Source organism: Microtus ochrogaster, unplaced genomic scaffold (assembly GCF_000317375.1).
Source record: "Microtus ochrogaster isolate Prairie Vole_2 unplaced genomic scaffold, MicOch1.0 UNK15, whole genome shotgun sequence".
Classification (NCBI taxonomy): Eukaryota; Metazoa; Chordata; class Mammalia; order Rodentia; family Cricetidae; genus Microtus; species Microtus ochrogaster.
In genome coordinates this window covers 1149107-1165415 of record NW_004949113.1, presented here as the reverse complement: position 1 = coordinate 1165415, position 16309 = coordinate 1149107, and the positions used below count along the sequence as shown (strand labels likewise).

At 50.9% G+C, this 16309-nt stretch overlaps 3 protein-coding genes across 12 annotated transcripts in view; 2 read left to right on the top strand and 1 right to left on the bottom strand.

Annotated features, from left to right (window-relative positions):
- Window positions 1-1011, top strand: part of Asna1 (arsA arsenite transporter, ATP-binding, homolog 1 (bacterial)) — a 9764-nt gene extending 8753 nt beyond the window's left edge. Inside the window, exons 6-7 of the mRNA XM_005366990.2 lie at window positions 49-246; window positions 670-1011. Coding sequence (XP_005367047.1) covers window positions 49-246; window positions 670-801 — 330 coding nt within the window. The 3' untranslated portion in view covers window positions 802-1011. The remainder of the gene's footprint in view (window positions 1-48; window positions 247-669) is intronic.
- A 5528-nt stretch (window positions 1012-6539) lies between these two features.
- Best2 (bestrophin 2) lies at window positions 6540-11295 on the top strand. The gene is made up of 9 exons (XM_005366989.2): window positions 6540-6691; window positions 6792-6886; window positions 7780-8013; window positions 8088-8242; window positions 8549-8626; window positions 8934-9086; window positions 9171-9251; window positions 9387-9541; window positions 10872-11295. Exons 1-9 carry the CDS (start codon window positions 6540-6542, stop codon window positions 11293-11295), a joined length of 1527 nt encoding a protein of 508 aa, XP_005367046.1.
- Window positions 11296-13736: 2441 nt separating this feature from the next.
- The window catches only part of Hook2 (hook microtubule tethering protein 2), a 14402-nt gene continuing 11829 nt past the window's right edge, over window positions 13737-16309 (bottom strand). For 7 of the 10 annotated variants that reach the window (XM_026789201.1, XM_013353732.2, XM_005366986.2 and 4 more), the window contains 5 exons: window positions 15612-15694; window positions 15421-15524; window positions 14493-14603; window positions 14353-14424; window positions 13737-14263 (listed from right to left, as the gene is read on the bottom strand). In XM_026789201.1, the coding sequence (XP_026645002.1) occupies window positions 14114-14263; window positions 14353-14424; window positions 14493-14603; window positions 15421-15524; window positions 15612-15694 (520 nt within the window). In that variant the 3' untranslated portion in view covers window positions 13737-14113. The remainder of the gene's footprint in view (window positions 14264-14352; window positions 14425-14492; window positions 14604-15420; window positions 15525-15611; window positions 15695-16309) is intronic. The other 3 variants (XM_026789196.1, XM_026789197.1, XM_026789198.1) reach the window with 2 other exon arrangements.

Genomic DNA, 16309 nt, shown 5'->3' with positions numbered 1-16309 from the left:
CAGACGACCTTCATCCACGTGTCCCTTGCTCTTGTCCTGTGCCCACAGGAGCAGACAACTTTCATCTGTGTGTGCATCGCTGAGTTCTTGTCCTTGTATGAGACGGAGCGGCTGATCCAGGAGCTAGCTAAGTGCAAGATCGACACCCACAACATCATTGTCAACCAGCTTGTCTTCCCCGACCCTGAAAAACCCTGCAAGATGTGTGAGGCTCGCCACAAGATCCAGGCCAAATACCTGGACCAGGTGTGCCCACCTGCCCGGCTCCAGCCCAGCCAAGAATCCTGCTTATTTTATTCCTTATTATCTCTGAGGACTGGGCCTGCAGCTCAGTAATTGGGCGGGGGGAGTGAGAAGCACACGCGTGTGCACACTTTGGTCTTACTGAGGATAATACTTGAGGCTTTTTACATGCTTAGCAGTACTCTTCTGCAGAGCCTTGCCCCCAGTCCTGTCTGACCTCTATGCCTCCTGATGACCTTCTGCTCCCGGGCCTTCTGTATCCAGAGGACTAAAGCTGCACCAGGAAGCATGACATCTAGTCCAGTCCTGGACTTGCTAGCCCCACCGCACTTAACCATATCAAGAGGCCTCTGCCTAACCTGTCACCCCTTGTGTAGACCTCTTGTGCCCTTAATCTCTGCTTTCTTCTCTCTAACCTGGTTACAGATGGAAGACCTGTATGAAGACTTTCACATTGTGAAGCTGCCACTGTTACCCCACGAGGTTCGGGGAGCCGACAAAGTCAACACTTTCTCTGCCCTGCTCCTGGAGCCCTACAAGCCCCCCAGCACCCAGTAACACCACACCACTCATCCCAGCTGCTGCTGTTTTACACCCTCCTCTTTCCCCATGGGGCAGAGTTTGCACAAAGTCCCCCACAGTACGGGGGAGCCACTTAGGAGGTGGGAAGTTGGGAGGGGGTCTGTTCCCCCTGGTGGGGCCTGGGGAGGCTGCAATGCCCCCCACCTCTCCCTGCCTCACACTCCTCAATAAAATAATCATAAATAACTCCTTGTTAATGGAGGCATGGGTAGGTAAGCGCCTGTGTACAGCCGCAGATCATACACTGTACAAAAGTTGTCTCCCTCTCACACACACAGGGATCCGTCTGCAGCAAACCTATGGTGATGCAGGTTTATGGTAGCGGTGGAAAGAGGCTGTCTTGGGTAAAGAGAAGCCTGGTCTTAAAGATATCCTTTCTAGGGCTGCAAAGCCTATAGTCAAGCATCTGGACCCTTCCCTAAAAATTCAGAGTGTCCCAGGTGTGTTTGTACATAACTTTAACCTCAGAAGGCGGAGGCAGGCAGGATCTCTATGAGTTCAAGGCCAGCCTGGTCTACAAAATGAATTCCAGGTCAGCCCGGGCTATTACACAGGTAAAACCCTATCTCAACAAAAAAAAGGAAAAAAAAAAAAGAGGCAGAGGCTCAGAGTGTGGGAATCTTTAGGCCCCTTGGCCAGCCCCAGGCTGGTAGGGAACAGATTAAGCAGGCAGTGAGCCCAACACCACCTGCTGTTTAGTTTGGGAATTAGTGGGTGCCCTGGGCAGAGGCTAGGCCTGCCAGACTGGGGATTAAAGATCTGCAAACACGCCCCAAGTTCCTGCCTTCCTGGGATGCTTTCAGCCGCTCCTAGGGTGGGACTAATGAGGACTGGCAGGAGCCAGAAGATGTTAGGGTTCCCTTAGGCTGAACCTGCTTTCAGAGAAGGTTTCCTGAGGTTCCCCAATACAGGCCTCCAGCTGTTTGGGCTTTAGTCTTACAGCCCTTAAATTGGTGACCTGAGTTGTGGCACAAATTCTCAGACAACACACCTTTGAGGAAGTTACTTAGCAGACCAGCACCCCCTGCCCTTCCCTGTACCCTCTGAACAACCAATATATTGGACACCTTAAGAAACTGGGAATAAAACATGACTTTGGGTGTTTTCAAGTTCCACAAGTGCTTAGTTTGAGGGGACAAGAAGGGGTGCTGGAAGACATTCATGACTCAGAAGTGTTCCTGGTCCACCCAGGGTCTAGGCGTGCTGGGGAATGCATGTAAGGGGAACCCATTTATGCGTTTAGACTTGTCCTCCTACTGGACTCTGGGTGTGTGCAAGCTGGTATGGGCATGTTGTAGTGGCAGATGTAAACAAACAGGCAGCCATAGGACAGAAGGACCACAGATTCCAAGCCCACATCACCTGGGTTCAGATCCTGGAGATGTGGTCTGCCCTCGAGGCTAGTGGGATAACAGGAACCATCTCCCCTGCTGGCACAGGTTTTTCTCCAGTACCCGCTCAGCCCTCATTAAATGTCACTTGCTGTTGCAGTGAGAGGGCATGTGAACCAGGCAACCTGCCCTCCAGAGCCACTGGGGGGCAGGAACTGTGTGGGAACGTGTGTGCTGGGGGAGAAGAGACGCGCGAGGCAGGGAGCTCAAGGACACATGCTAGGGAGTCAGGGCAGTCTGTCAAAGAACAGCCTGTCTGATCTCCAGGTCCTACAGCTGGCCATGTCACCTCAGTCCGCTGTCGTTGCTGGAGTTTATAGGCTGTGGGGCAGCTGGACAGCGGAGATATAGGTCTAAAGGTGGCCAGCCCAAGCTGGTTCCTAATTTACCCAGGTGGGGCAGACATCTGCCAGCCTGGGAACACTGTGTCCTGGCCAGATGGGCCTCCCAGTGATGCTGCACTGGGCCTTCCCACTTCTGCTGCTAAGGAACTCATGGGGGAACCTCAGAGTGCCCCTCCCAGGTCGGACCCCTGAGCCTCTGCCCCTCTCATACCCATGTATCTGTGGACATGCTTGGAGTTGGGGGTGGCAGTGGGCATGTTCTTTGTGCCAGTCTGGGAGTGGCCCTCCTGTTGGTGTGTCTCTGAAGAGAGAACATCTGTCTCGAATCAGTGCCAAATGTAGGGACAAGGATTTATGTCCCTAGTTGTGTGTTCAGGGCATTGTTGAGTATGAAACCTAAGTATGTGTCTGGGTGTTTCTGTACACAGCACATAACAGCACATAAAGGAGGAAGCATTGAGAGGAGGCTTTTTTAATTTTAGACAGGGCCTGGCTATATTACTTAGATTGCCCTTGATGCGTAGCCTCCAAAATGCTAGGATTATGGGTATACGCCACCAAGACTGCCTAAACATACTGTGTTCAAATGCATTAATGTCACCAGGGTTTTAGTTGGTGAAAATACTAAGAAGAGATCCCTGTTGTAATCCCCCTGCCATGCTAGGGTTGGAACCCAGGGCTTCACAAATGCGTGGCAAGTCTTCCACCATTAAGCTACCCACACACAGTCCTTGCAAACTGGCAAACATCACCAAGGCCCTGCTCTGACCCTAGGGTTGTATCCAACTGTGTTGAGGAAGGTCCCCCACACTTCTCATGTGACTTTGGATGTGTCTTTTATAGAGGAAAAGGAGACTTCAAACTGAATATGAAGTCTGTGGCCGTGGATGGGAAGGCGTGGGTGACTGTTCTCTACTGAGTCCTTGTCATATGGTGAGAGCTTACAGGAAGGCCCACTTCTTCTGCCCTCCTGTAAGGCTGTTTGGAGCACCTAGTGTGGGCCCATGAGCTGAGAACTGGCTGCTCCCAGGTCTCACTTGCCTTCCACCCACTTGCTCCAGTGGAGGGAAGAGTGTGCGGCTACATGTTCCTTGTGTGCCGTCGGACTGGTATGTGTGTGTGTGTAGGTCGGAGGGCAGTTCTGTGGAACTGGTTTTCTTTATATGAGGAATTAAACTCATGTCATGCTTTTTGTTTTGTTTAGCTTGATTTGGTTTGTTTGTTTGTTTTTTGGAGGCAGGGTTTTATTGTATTGCCCAGCTGACCTAGAACTCACTCTGTAGACCAAACCGGCCTCAAACTCAGAGATCCGCCTGCCTCTGCCTCCTGAGTGCTGAGATTAAAGGCATACAACACCATCACCTGGCCAGGTGATGAGGTTTGTATAGCAGGTGCCTTTACCACTGAGCCATCTCTATGTACACACACACACACACACACACATATGCACTTTTTTGATAATACACACACACACACACACACACACACATGATTTTTAGAGACAGGGTCTCTCTGTTTAACCCCAGCTGTCCTGGAACTCACTCTCTAGACCACGCTGGCCCCGAACTCACAAAGATCGCCCGCCCCTGCCTACCGAGTGCTGGGATTAAAGGTGTGCACCACCACTGCCCAGCATTATTTTTTTAGACAGAATCTACCATGTAGCAAACTGAGGCTTACCCCAAATTCACTATGTAGCCCAGGTTGGTGTCTATCTCCTCTATATGATCTTACCTCTGCCTCCCAAAGAAAGCTAAGATCATAGATATGCACCTTTACACTTTGAGGGGAGGGGTCTGGAACTCTCTGTGTAAACCTGTATAACAGGCTGGTCTCAAACTCACATATTCTGCCTGCTTCTGCCTCTCTGGTTGCTGGGATTTAAAAAAGGTGAATTCTTCTTCTTCTTTTATTGCCCCTGAAGCCAGGATTTCTCTGTGTAGACCAGGCTGTCCTGGAATTCACTCTGTAACCAAACTCTAGACCAGGCTGGCCTTGAACTCAAAGATCTGCCTGTCTCTGCCTCCCAAGTGCTGGGATTAAGGCATGTGCCAACACCAGCAGGCTGTTTATGTTTTATTGTAAGGATGTTTTGCCTGCATGTATGTACATACACTCCATGAGCAAATGCCCAAGGAGGCAAGAATGAGGTTTGTATAGCAGGTGCCTTTACCACTGAGCCATCTCTATGCACACACATACCCACACACACACACATGCACTTTTTTGATAATACACACACACACACACACACACATGATTTTTTTATAATACACACACAGGAATCAAGAGAGCATAAGAATCCCTGGAATTGGTGTTACAGACAGCTGTAAACAGCAATGTGGGTGCTAGGTACCACATTCTACAAGAGCAGTATAAGTTCTTAACCCCTGAGCCGAATCTCCAGCCCTATCTTTTCAATTATGTGTATATGCTTTTATGCCTGTGTGGGGATATGTGCATCTGAGTACAAGGTGCCCTTGGATCCCCTGGGGCTGGAGTCACAGGTGCTTGCGAGCTACCAGAGCTGGGAACAAACTCAACAACAGCAGTATATGGTAAGCACTGAGCATCTCTTCAGCCCCTCTTTCGGCCTTTGAAGACTCAGTCCCACTCTCTAGCCCAGGCTAGCCTAGAACTCATGACAGTCCTCCTGTCTTAGCTGCCAGCATACCTGGCTGACCTTGAAAGTCTCTGTGTGACCCTGTGAAGGGCCACGCGGGTTAAGTAAAGCTGTGTTAGGGGAAGCTGACTGTGTGCCTGGGTCTATGGTGTGGCATGCATCTCTATGACAGCTGGTAATCACAGGTAACCGAAGGTGACCCAGGTTGTTAGCCATTGTGTGTGTGTGTGTGTGTGTGTGTGTGTGTGTGAGCTTCTTCTTCCCTCTTCCAGCTGTAGCTTCCTTCTCCCTACCAGGGAAGGAGACAAAAAGGAGCAAGAAAGTACAGGCAGATCTCACACACACACACACACACACACACACACACACGCACACACACACACACCACCATCACCACCACCACCCTACCCACCCCCGCCCCCCCTCCCTGCCCAGGAGACAAACTGGCAGACCTTCTCCAAACAAAGCTCTGAGACTGCAGCCGAGCTAGAGAGGATGGACCTGGGAGGGGCTGCCCATTCCCCAGGTCCCTTCCTGCACAGAGTCTGGCTTCAGCCCCACCCAACACTGAAGCCACCCTCCCATTCAGTCTCCTTCCCTGTCTGTCCCTGTACCGCCACCCTCAACACAGGTGAGAAGAACTAGGCCTGGGGGAATAAAGGGCCTTGGGAAGTGGCAGGTTTTGGACAGGACTCCTGGGGGACATTGGGGAAGGCTAGGAGGGACAGCAAGAAAGAAGTGGTAGAGGAGGGTCTGGGGTAGAACCGGGGGAGTCCTGTCGGGAGATAGGGAGGCTGTGGAACAGACTGAGGACCTGGGGCCTTAAAGGCTCCATTCAGAGCAGTTCTGGATATGAGGGGGATAGTAACCCCAGTCTGCAAAGGCAGACTGTAGGCTCAAGGGAGTGGAGAGAGGCAACCAAAGCTGGGAGAGTGAGCAATGAGTTGTGGGGGAAGGCTGTTGAAGCTCTGAGGATTTAGAAACTGAGGACTCGGGAAGTTAAGAAGGTTGAGCGCTGTACAGGTGAAAGGGATGGGGGGGGGCGTGGGAGGCATTTTAAAAATTAACTAGATTCATCCAAGGGTTTAGGAGGTGGAAGATCTAACTAAAAATCCAAGAGGCGTGGACCAGTAGTCTAGGGGAGGAGAGAGCAAGACTGGCAGAAGGGAATTCGGGAGAGTCAGGGACCGGAGGGGGTGGGAACTGTCCTAGTGCAATGGGGACAGTGGGCTATGTCGGCCGGCACCTGCAACTGAAATTCCCAGGATCATCCATTCCCAGCCTTTTTCCCTTGGCTCACAGGCCGGGGGGCCAGGCTAACCCCTTCTCCACTGGCCACACTGGCCCGACGCAGCGATGACCGTCACCTACACAGCCCGAGTGGCGAATGCCCGCTTCGGTGGCTTCTCGCAGCTGCTGCTGCTGTGGCGCGGAAGCATCTACAAGCTCCTGTGGCGAGAACTGCTGTGTTTCCTGGGGCTCTACATGGCGCTGAGCGCCGCCTATCGGTGAGAAGACCTGGGGTGGTGCCAGGGGAGCTGGGTCCCGTGATGGAAGGGATTGGGAGTGGGGCAGAGACCTATAGCCACTGCATTCCCTGTCCCGCAGCTTCTTACTGGCAGAAGAGCAGAAGCGCTACTTCGAGAAGCTTGTCATGTACTGCGACCAGTACGCCAGCCTCATCCCTGTCTCCTTCGTGCTTGGTGAGGTTGCGCCCCCCGAGTGTCCTATTTGCAGGGGAAATCTGTTTTCCATCCATGCTTCTTGGAGACTCCCATTCCTACCCTTCTAAGGCGCCTCACCCAAATCGAACCCCCAGGGCTTCCCACTTCCCACTTCTGAATCCACACCTTGAAGATGCCCACATGGCTCCACATCCTGAGACACTGGATATCACCTAGTTAAGGGTATACTCCGAGATAACCTCACCCACAGACTTATCGCTAGTTGCTAGTTATGTTTGCATCAGATTACTATCCTCTAGGGACCAAATATGACTCCATTCAAATTCAGCCTGGCCCCACAGAAACCTCACGTGACAAGGATGGGATGACCACTCACATAAGGCCAAAACTCTTTCTTTTTATGTGTGTGTTGTTTGAGACAGGGTCATTCACTGTGTAACTTTGACTGGCCTGAAACTCATGTAACTCGGGCCCAAGGCTAAACTCCTTCCTAACCAGGGTTCAGGGTATAAGGGGCTGCTGTGGTAAATATATCTAGATGTCCCTGGTGTACATTCCACCTCCACACACCAGTGCCTTCATCTTATTTTCAATCCAGATACCCCAAGCCCAGTGATTCCCTGGGGTCAGAGGAACATGAACATGTTCCTTCATGGCCCTAACATGGGCCCTAGGTTTCCATTACCATATTGGGATACAATCCCCCATCTCAGAATACCCTAGCCTGCTCCAACCTCTTGGATGTCAGGGCCAGATACCTTCTTAGGCCGAATGACCCGTGTGGCCAGGGTGACCAGCCTTTTCCAGATGTCAGTGATACAAGCTCTAGCTCATCCCAGTTCCATGGCTTGGGCTCCCAGATTCTTGGCCCTCGAATCCCTGCTAAGCTTCTGTCTCTGGCTTGCTCTCAGGCTTCTACGTCACGCTGGTGGTGCATCGCTGGTGGAACCAGTACTTGTGCATGCCTCTGCCGGACGCACTCATGTGCGTGGTGGTCGGTACGGTGCATGGGCGCGACGATCGAGGCCGCCTCTACAGGCGCACGCTCATGCGCTACGCAGGGCTCTCCGCGGTGCTGATCCTTCGGTCCGTCAGCACAGCCGTCTTCAAGCGGTTCCCCACCATAGACCACGTGGTGGAGGCTGGTGAGTCTCTGGCCAGAGGATGGCAGGGCCAGACAGGAGAGCGGTGCGAGTAACCCCAGATCACACCCCTCCAGGATTTATGACCCGCGAGGAGCGCAAGAAGTTCGAGAACTTAAACTCATCCTACAACAAGTACTGGGTGCCCTGCGTGTGGTTCTCTAACCTGGCGGCGCAGGCGCGGCGAGAGGGGCGCATCCGCGACAACAGTGCCCTTAAGCTGCTGCTGGAGGTGGGCCTGCAAGGAAGTCATTCTTCTACAATAACAGGGAAACTGTGCACGTTGGGGTGGGTCGAGGGCGGCTTGACCCCACACCTGCCACGCGTCCATATTCCAAACACCCTTACCAATACACTTATTTCCATTGGGGCAGCCCTATAGTCCATGGTACCTCCACCCAGTTGTACATCACCACCAAATACCCTGTAGCTCCTGGAAACACTCGCCTAATATGTGACCCTCTCCATCCGCGTACGCATACTTAATGTCCACATGAGTTCCGTATTCAACCCCTTCATGACTCGCATCTGTCCGTAGGAGCTGAATGCGTTTCGGAGCAAATGTGGGATGCTGTTTCACTACGACTGGATTAGCATACCCCTCGTCTACACCCAGGTAACTTCTCCGTGCGTCCGTTTATACTTAGTATAGGAGACGCTATTCCTCTTAAGGGAAAATGGAGGTCACTCATAATGGCACACATCTCTTCCCAGCATTCGGGAAACTGAGGCAAGAGGACCCAGAGAACCAAGGGTAGGTTACATAGAGAGATCATTTCTCAATTAAAAAGAGTGTAGGGACTGAAAGCCAGCTAAAACTCAGCCATCCTTTTGTTCATTGTTGGTCCTGATGTTTCCGAGACTCCCTGAGTCACATGGGTGGGGGTCAGACGTGATCTCGTTTTCATTTGCCCCGCCCCCAGGTAGTGACCATCGCAGTGTACAGCTACTTCCTTGCTTGCCTCATCGGCCGTCAATTCCTAGACCCTGCACAGGGCTACAAAGACCACACCTTGGACCTGTGCATTCCCATCTTCACCTTACTGCAGTTCTTCTTCTACGCTGGCTGGCTTAAGGTGGGTGGGGCCGGGGGCCCGGAATGGAAGTGTGGGGTGTGAAAAGATTCTCCAAGTTCCACCTGCCTCTTTCTCTGGACTCAGGTAGCAGAGCAGCTCATCAACCCTTTTGGAGAGGACGATGACGACTTTGAGACCAACTTTCTTATTGACCGCAACTTCCAGGTCAGAGTCTCCTCTTGGTGGCTGGTTTCCTAAGTGGTCCCAGACTGGCCTAGGCCTCACCCTAAACACTCTTCTCTCTTTGATCACGTACCATGAGGGCTCCACCTACCCCTCCCTGCGTGTCCACATCCTCAGGTGTCGATGCTAGCCGTGGACGAGATGTATGACGACTTGGCTATGCTGGAAAAAGATTTATACTGGGATGCGGCCGAGGCTCGCGCGCCCTACACCGCTGCCACCGCTTTCCTGAGGCAGCAGCCCTCCTTCCAGGGCTCCACCTTTGATATAGCGTGAGTTAGAGCGGTGGGCGTGGCTTAGGGCTCTGCTGGCCTCGGAGGGTCTGTGGTATGAGGGGTTAATCCGGGTACTCTAGTAACCAAACTAGGTTCTTTGACCCAGAAAGGTGGCGTAAACGAGGAATCCTAGCACTCGGGAGGTGGAGCCAAGGAAATCAGGAGTTTGGCTATATAGAAAGATCAAGTTGAGGCTGTGACTGGGGTGCGAACTGGTAATCAGTTGGAGACTTGGGGCAGATCTAAAGACTTTGAGAGACAAGGTAGAGCCAAGTGTGGCTAGGTCTTTCAGAGGGACACAAAGGAGTGGGAGGAGATAGGTAAATCTCAGGTGCTTCGGACCCCCCCTTTGCGGATCAAGAAGGGAAAGACCAGGAAGAGGGTAGGGTCTAGTCTACCAAGCAAGAAGTTCTTCCATCTCAAACACCGCTAAACAGACAGAGATAAGAAGCTAGGTAGGTAGGTAGGTAGATAGATAGATAGATAGATAGATAGATAGATAGATAGATAGATTAGATAGCTCCGGATTTGATAGCACGTATCTTTAGCCAGTCCCAGGACAGGGGAGACAGAGGTAGAGGTTCCTTTACCAAGTTTGAGGCCAATCTGGACTGCATAGTGAATTTCAGGCCAGTGAGAGCTACACAGTGAGACTGTCAAAACAAACAGCAAACACACACACACACACACACACACACAGAGAGAGAGAGGGAGAAAGAGAGAGAGAGAGAGAGAGAGAGAGAGAGAGAGAGAGAGAGAGAAGAGAGAAGAGAGAAGACATTTCTCCTTTGGAAACTCTTCTGAGAATTCCCCTCTTTTTCTTAATCTACCTGAAAATCTACTTAAAAAATAAAAAATAAAACAACAACAACAACTAAACAAATACCAGAAAACTAGACGGGCAGTGGTGGCGCATGCCTTTAATCCCAGCACTCAGGAGACAGAGGCAGGTGGATCTACAGAGTTTGAGGCCAGCCTGGTCTGGGGAGTTAGTACTAAGACAGCCAAGGCTACACAAACAAACCCTGTCCCGAAAAACAAAACAGGGCTGGAGAGATGGCTCAGAGGTTAAGATCACTGACTGCTCTTCCAGAGGTCCTGAGTTCAATTCCCAGCAACCACATGGTGGCTCATAACTATCTGTAATGAGATCTGATGCCTTCTTCTGGTCTGCAGGTGTACATGCAGGCAGAACATTGTACACATAATAAATAATAAAGAAAATATTAAAAAGAAAAACAAAAACACCAAAAAATCTAAAAGGAAGTAATAAATAAACCAACGCAAAGGAGCGAGGCTTCAGTGCTGACCCCTGTTCATCCTGCAGGCTGGCTAAGGAGGACATGCAGTTCCAGCGGCTGGACGGCGTGGACGGCCCACTGGGAGAGGCTCACGGGGACTTTCTGCAGCGCCTCCTGCCGCTGGGTGCAGGCTCTATGGGTCCGCTGGGGCGGCGCCTGTCGCTGTTGAGGCGTAAGAACAGCTGCGTGTCAGAGGCGTCCACGGCGGCCAGCTGCGGGTGTGCAGGCGCAGCGGATAGCTCAGGGGTTGAGTGTGGTTGTGGAGAGCCATTGCTTGACCCCAGCCTGCGGGAGCCCGAGCTCGAGCCCCCCGCATGTCCTGAACCACCTGCCCCCATCCCGGGGCCGACGGCTGAACCTTTCACCACCGTACCCATTCCAGGGCCCCGGGCTCCAGCGCCGCCTTGGCTGCCCAGCCCTATTGGAGAGGAGGAAGAGAGTCCGGCCTGAGACCCTAGAACTTGGACCCCTATGGACACCCACAGTACAGGGCATACTGACGACCACCAAGGTCTGCAGAAAGGCGACCTGCCCATTTTGACCAGCTATTCTCCCAGTGGGGCTGGTGGTGTTAGGGGTCCATATTCTCACAGCTGCTGTTGCTTTTTTTTTTTTTTAATCTACTCCCAGCTTCTTTTAAGTGGCTTTGCTTCCCAAACACCAGCACCTGACCAGCAACCTGGGTTGTTCCCTTCCAGTGGAACTCTGAATGCCTACCTAATGAATTTATGAGGATTAAAACAAAAACGAAGTGGTGTATTTAAAGCAGTTGGTTTATAGTTTGTGTTCAATAAATGGTTAACACTGAAGTGGTGTCTCTGGCCAAATCATTTGATCATTTATAAATTTATAAGATTTGGAAATTCCTCTGGGCTTTTTTTTTAAAGGACAAATCTTTTATTTATTTATTTATTTATTTATTTATTATGTATACAATATTTTGTCTGTGTGTGTCTGCAGAAGAGGGCAGCAGACCTCATTACAGATGGTTGTGAGCCACCATGTGGTTACTGGGAATTGAACTCATGACCTTTGGAAGAGCAGGCAATGCTCTTAACCGCTGAGCCATCTCTCCAGCCCCCTGGGCTCTTTTTTTTTTTTTTTTTTTTTTTTGATACAGGGTATCACTGTGCACTGACCTGTATCCCTGATAAATACTAGGTTCTCTTGGAGCTCACACTCACTTTCCTTGCCTACCTAGTGCTGGGCTTAAAGGCAACTCACACCACACCTCGCCTTCCAGACTTTCTTGACGTAGGTTTTATTCACTAGTGAGAGAGAAATGCTACCAGGTGATCAGAGCTCTCAGCAGGAAAGACGAGTCATAGGAACAGAGCTATACCCCAGACCCACTCATCACAAAGTTAGCCACTGTCAACCATTTTCCCCTTGCTCCAAGTACCAGCAACTTCAAATTCTCTCAGCACTGTAGCCCTCTGAGTACCGTGCTGGGGGATGCAACCCAGGTCCTTTTGCATACTAGCTAAGACAGGCAAGGGCTCTGCCACTGTGCTACCCTGCCCCCAGCCCAGGCATGACAGGTTTGCCTGCTTTGTTAATTTTTTTCTTGGTTAGGCAATTATTATTTTATGTGTATGAGCATTTGCCGACATGTAAGTCTGTGTACCACTTGCTTGCCTGGTTCCTCTGAGTCCAGAAGAGGATGATGGATCTGGAACTGGAGATACACATAGTTGTGAAAACCTGAAACGCTCTGACCTACTCTCCACACATCAGCGCCCCTCTTCACCCTGGCCAGAGCCCACAACACATCTCCTAGGTAGTCACCTCTGGGCTTGTCCCTTCAGCTTTGCCACCTCCTGCATGAGCCACCAGAGGGCACCTAGAAACACCCACGTTTGTCCCAGGCTTCCTCTGAGTCTTCTAGGGCTCTTCCCCCACTGCCACAAGATCCCAAGGGCCTCCCTTTCCTCGTTGGCACTCACTTCTTCCTCACTCGGTTCCAGCCACACCAGTCTCTGCCCACCAAGCAAGCTCTCAGCTCAGGGCCTTGCACATGACACGCCTGTCTGGCCTGTCCTTTCCTAGGTGTTTAGATGGTCAGGCCCGCCGCCTTCCTGAACGCCCCCCCTTTTTTTTTAGAGACCGAGTCTATTATGTGCCTCTGGTTGTTCTGGAACTCAGAGATCTACCTGCCTCTGCCTCTCAAGTGCTGAGATTAAAGGTATTTACCACCGTGTCTGGCTAGAAACTCACTGTTTTTGACTAGGCTGACTGGCCAGTGTGCTCTCAAGTTTGATCTGTCCCCCAACCCCTCAAAGTGGGGATACAGGCACATGCAGCCACCATCAGAGGCTTTTGTGGTTGGTGGAGATTAAACTCAGCTCGTGCATGATTAGACAGCACAGTCTCTCTAGCTTCTTAAAACCAATAATAACAACAAAAACTCTACCATTCTCATCTGTCATTGTGTTACTGGTCACGCACACTTTATTAGCATTGAAAAGCTGGAGCTGGGCAGTGGTGGCACACATCGTTATAATCTTCACACGAGGGAGGCAGAGGTAGGCAGATCTCTGTGAGTTAGGCCAGCCTGGTCTACAGACTGAGTTCCAGGACAGCCAGGGGGAGAAATCCTGTCTCAAAACAAAACAAAACAAAACAAAACAAAAAAACAAGCAAAAACCCCATAAGAATGCAAGACAAGAACCTGGAGAGATGGCTCAGTGATTAAGAGCACTGGCTCCTCTTCCAGGGGACCAGGGTTCAACTCCTAGAACCCACATGGTGGCTTACAACCATCCTTAACTCTAATTCCAGGGATCTGATGCCTTCTTTTGGCCTCTGTAAACAGCAAACACATACATAGTACATAAACATACACAAGGACAAAACACTCATACATGTAAAAAAAATGTAGGAAGGGAGGGAGGAAGGGAGGGAGGAAGGGAGGGAGGGAGGGAGGGAAAAAAATGCAAGACAAGACAAGGCTTTCAAAGAAACAACAGTCTGTGTCCCTAGCCCACTTTCTATTCCTTACCATGGTGTTCAGAGTCCATTCACGATAGATTTAAAATCTTTATTCTTTTCAAATATAAAATCAGGCTCTTCCCAGGTAGTATGAGACCCAGAAGAAGAATCAAGGATAAGAATCACATTGCTAAAAAGGATTGGCCTGCACCACTTGCTACCTGCCTCTCCCCTTCTCTCCCAGCTAAGGAAGCAAAGGGCAGACATCACAACCTCAGTCAAGCTGGGTCCCATGTGAGCTGGAGGACTCCAGCAGGCAGCAGGAAGTCGAAGTCTGTCAGTGTTTGTCAGCGGGGCGAAGGCTCAGAGAAGCCAGGCGTCCCAGGGGTCCTCGGCGTGCATTGGTGGCCAGTCTTTGCTGTGCCAGGAAGGACTGGGCGTGGGCAGGAGCCTGCTCTTCTCCAGCCCGTTGCTCCAAGGCCATACCCTAGAGAGATGGTATGATTGACAGGGAGTAAGTGGGCCTACCTAAGCCGTGTGAGCCTGACACACCAGCCGTGGAGGCAGCCCACATACCATGCTGTACCAGGCACTGATGAGCAGCTTTTCCTCCTGCTCCCGCTGACTCCGACTCTTCTCATAGTCCATCTGCCAGGAGAGCAAGAGTCAGGGGCTTGGGTGTGCGGATGGCCACATGGAGGCACAAGGATACCTACCTCCAGGTGCCGTATTCGCATGTTCCGCTCCCACAGCTGTTTCCTCAGGGTTTGGAGTTCTGGGGACATCCCAGTGGGTGGCCGCTGCTTGGGTTCCAGGGTCTGAATGACCTAGGGATTAGAAAAAAATTACAGGAGAATGAGCTTGATTATAATAACAGTGACTTTTTGAAGTCCTGGGGACTGATTGAATTTAAGGCCTCACACAGACTAGGCAACATAGTTCTACCACCAGCACTATTTTGTTTTGTTTGAGACAGGGTCTCATTCAGATCAACCTTCAGCTTATGATTCTCTTGCCTGAGTCACAAGGTGCCACCACATCTAGATCTCTTTCCTTCTGTCTGTCTGTCTGTCTGTCTGTCTATCTCATCTAGTCTGACTGACCTCAAACTCTACCTGTCTCTGCCTCCCTAGTGCTAGAACTAAAGGAGTATATCACTATGCCTGGCTCTTTATTTTTCATTCCACCTAATCCTGCAGAATAGTTGGGAATACAGACTTGAACCACCCAGGCCTCCTCTTTGGCTTTATGTGATATATTTACTTATTCTTTGGAATGCTAGTGACTGACTGAACCCAGGGTCTCCTGCCTGCTAAGCAAGTGTCGTTAGTGAGCCCCTGGCTGGCAGATCATAGACAAGCACTCTATCACTCAGCAATGTTTCCAGCACCTCACTGGTAGATCCAAGACAGAAGTTCTACCACTGAGCTACGGCCCACAGCTTCTTTGCAGACCCCCTTGACACACTGGAGTGCAAAGAATATGACAGTTCAGCACCATGCAGAAGCCTGGGATACGACATGGTGTGGTATAATGGGTTTGAATGCAGAGGGCAGGGATGTATAAACTGCCAGGAGATGTGAACTGATGGGAAGCACAAGGAGCAGGACCTGAGGCAGATAGTGGTACACCTAGCATCCTTACCGTGCGTGCCTTGTCCACATAGCGGCGGTAGCGCTCCTCCATGGCCTGCAAGTCTGCATCCTTCTTCTGCAGGCTGTCCTGCAGCTCCTCAATTCGACGAGCTGCTGCAGAACAAACAAGGTCTCTAAGTTCCATGCTGCACTCTGAGCTCCCTCTAGCCCTGACTACTGCTGAACCCCAACCCCACTTACTATTGTTGTCAGTAGGAGGCTCCAACTTCTCAATGTATTCTCGTTTCCTCTGCAGCTCCAGATCAGCCTCGTGCAGCTTCTGCCTGCGGGCATGGAAGAAGTGGATAGTCTTGGGCTGGCATCTCTGTCTGCCCATCCATCCATCCGTTTGTCCATTCATCCATCAATCCATCCATCTGTGATGTGGGGATATAACCCAGGGTCTTGTCCATGCTAGACAAGTGCTCTGCCATTGGGCCACACCCCAGTATCTCACTGAACTCTAGACTGATATTCTACAGCAGAGATACTCCTGATCACTGGCTTCTCTTTTGTCCTAGTGGTATCACAGCAAATCAGAAGCTTCATTATAGCCAAGACCTCCTTGCTCTGTCTGTCTCCCCATCCCATGGTCCCCAAGTTGGTCTGGTCCTGTCATCATTCATCCCTGGCCACTCTCTTCCACTTTCAACACCTCCGTTTCATTCTCCACCCAGCAGCCAAGGTTGGTGGGTTTTTGGTTGTTTTTTGTTTTGTTTTTGAGGATTTATTATTTGTTATGGAGGGTCTGAGTGTAAGCCACATGTGTCTGTGTACTTGGGGAACTGGAGTTATGAGTGATTGTGAGCCACATGACATGGGGACTGGATTCAAACTTGGCTACTCTGGAAAACTAGCAAGTGAGGTTTTTTTTTGGTTTTTTTTTTTTTTTTTTTTTT

What these genes read in the sequence shown, in the direction of transcription:
- Best2 (XM_005366989.2), top strand. Translation starts at nt 6,540, where the DNA reads ATGACCGTCACCTACACAGCCCGAGTGGCGAATGCCCGCTTCGGTGGC. An exon ending in GCGCTGAGCGCCGCCTATCG is followed by an intron (nt 6,692 to 6,791) that starts GTGAGAAGACCT and finishes CCTGTCCCGCAG; the next exon opens with CTTCTTACTGGCAGAAGAGC. An exon ending in CCCTGTCTCCTTCGTGCTTG is followed by an intron (nt 6,887 to 7,779) that starts GTGAGGTTGCGC and finishes GCTTGCTCTCAG; the next exon opens with GCTTCTACGTCACGCTGGTG.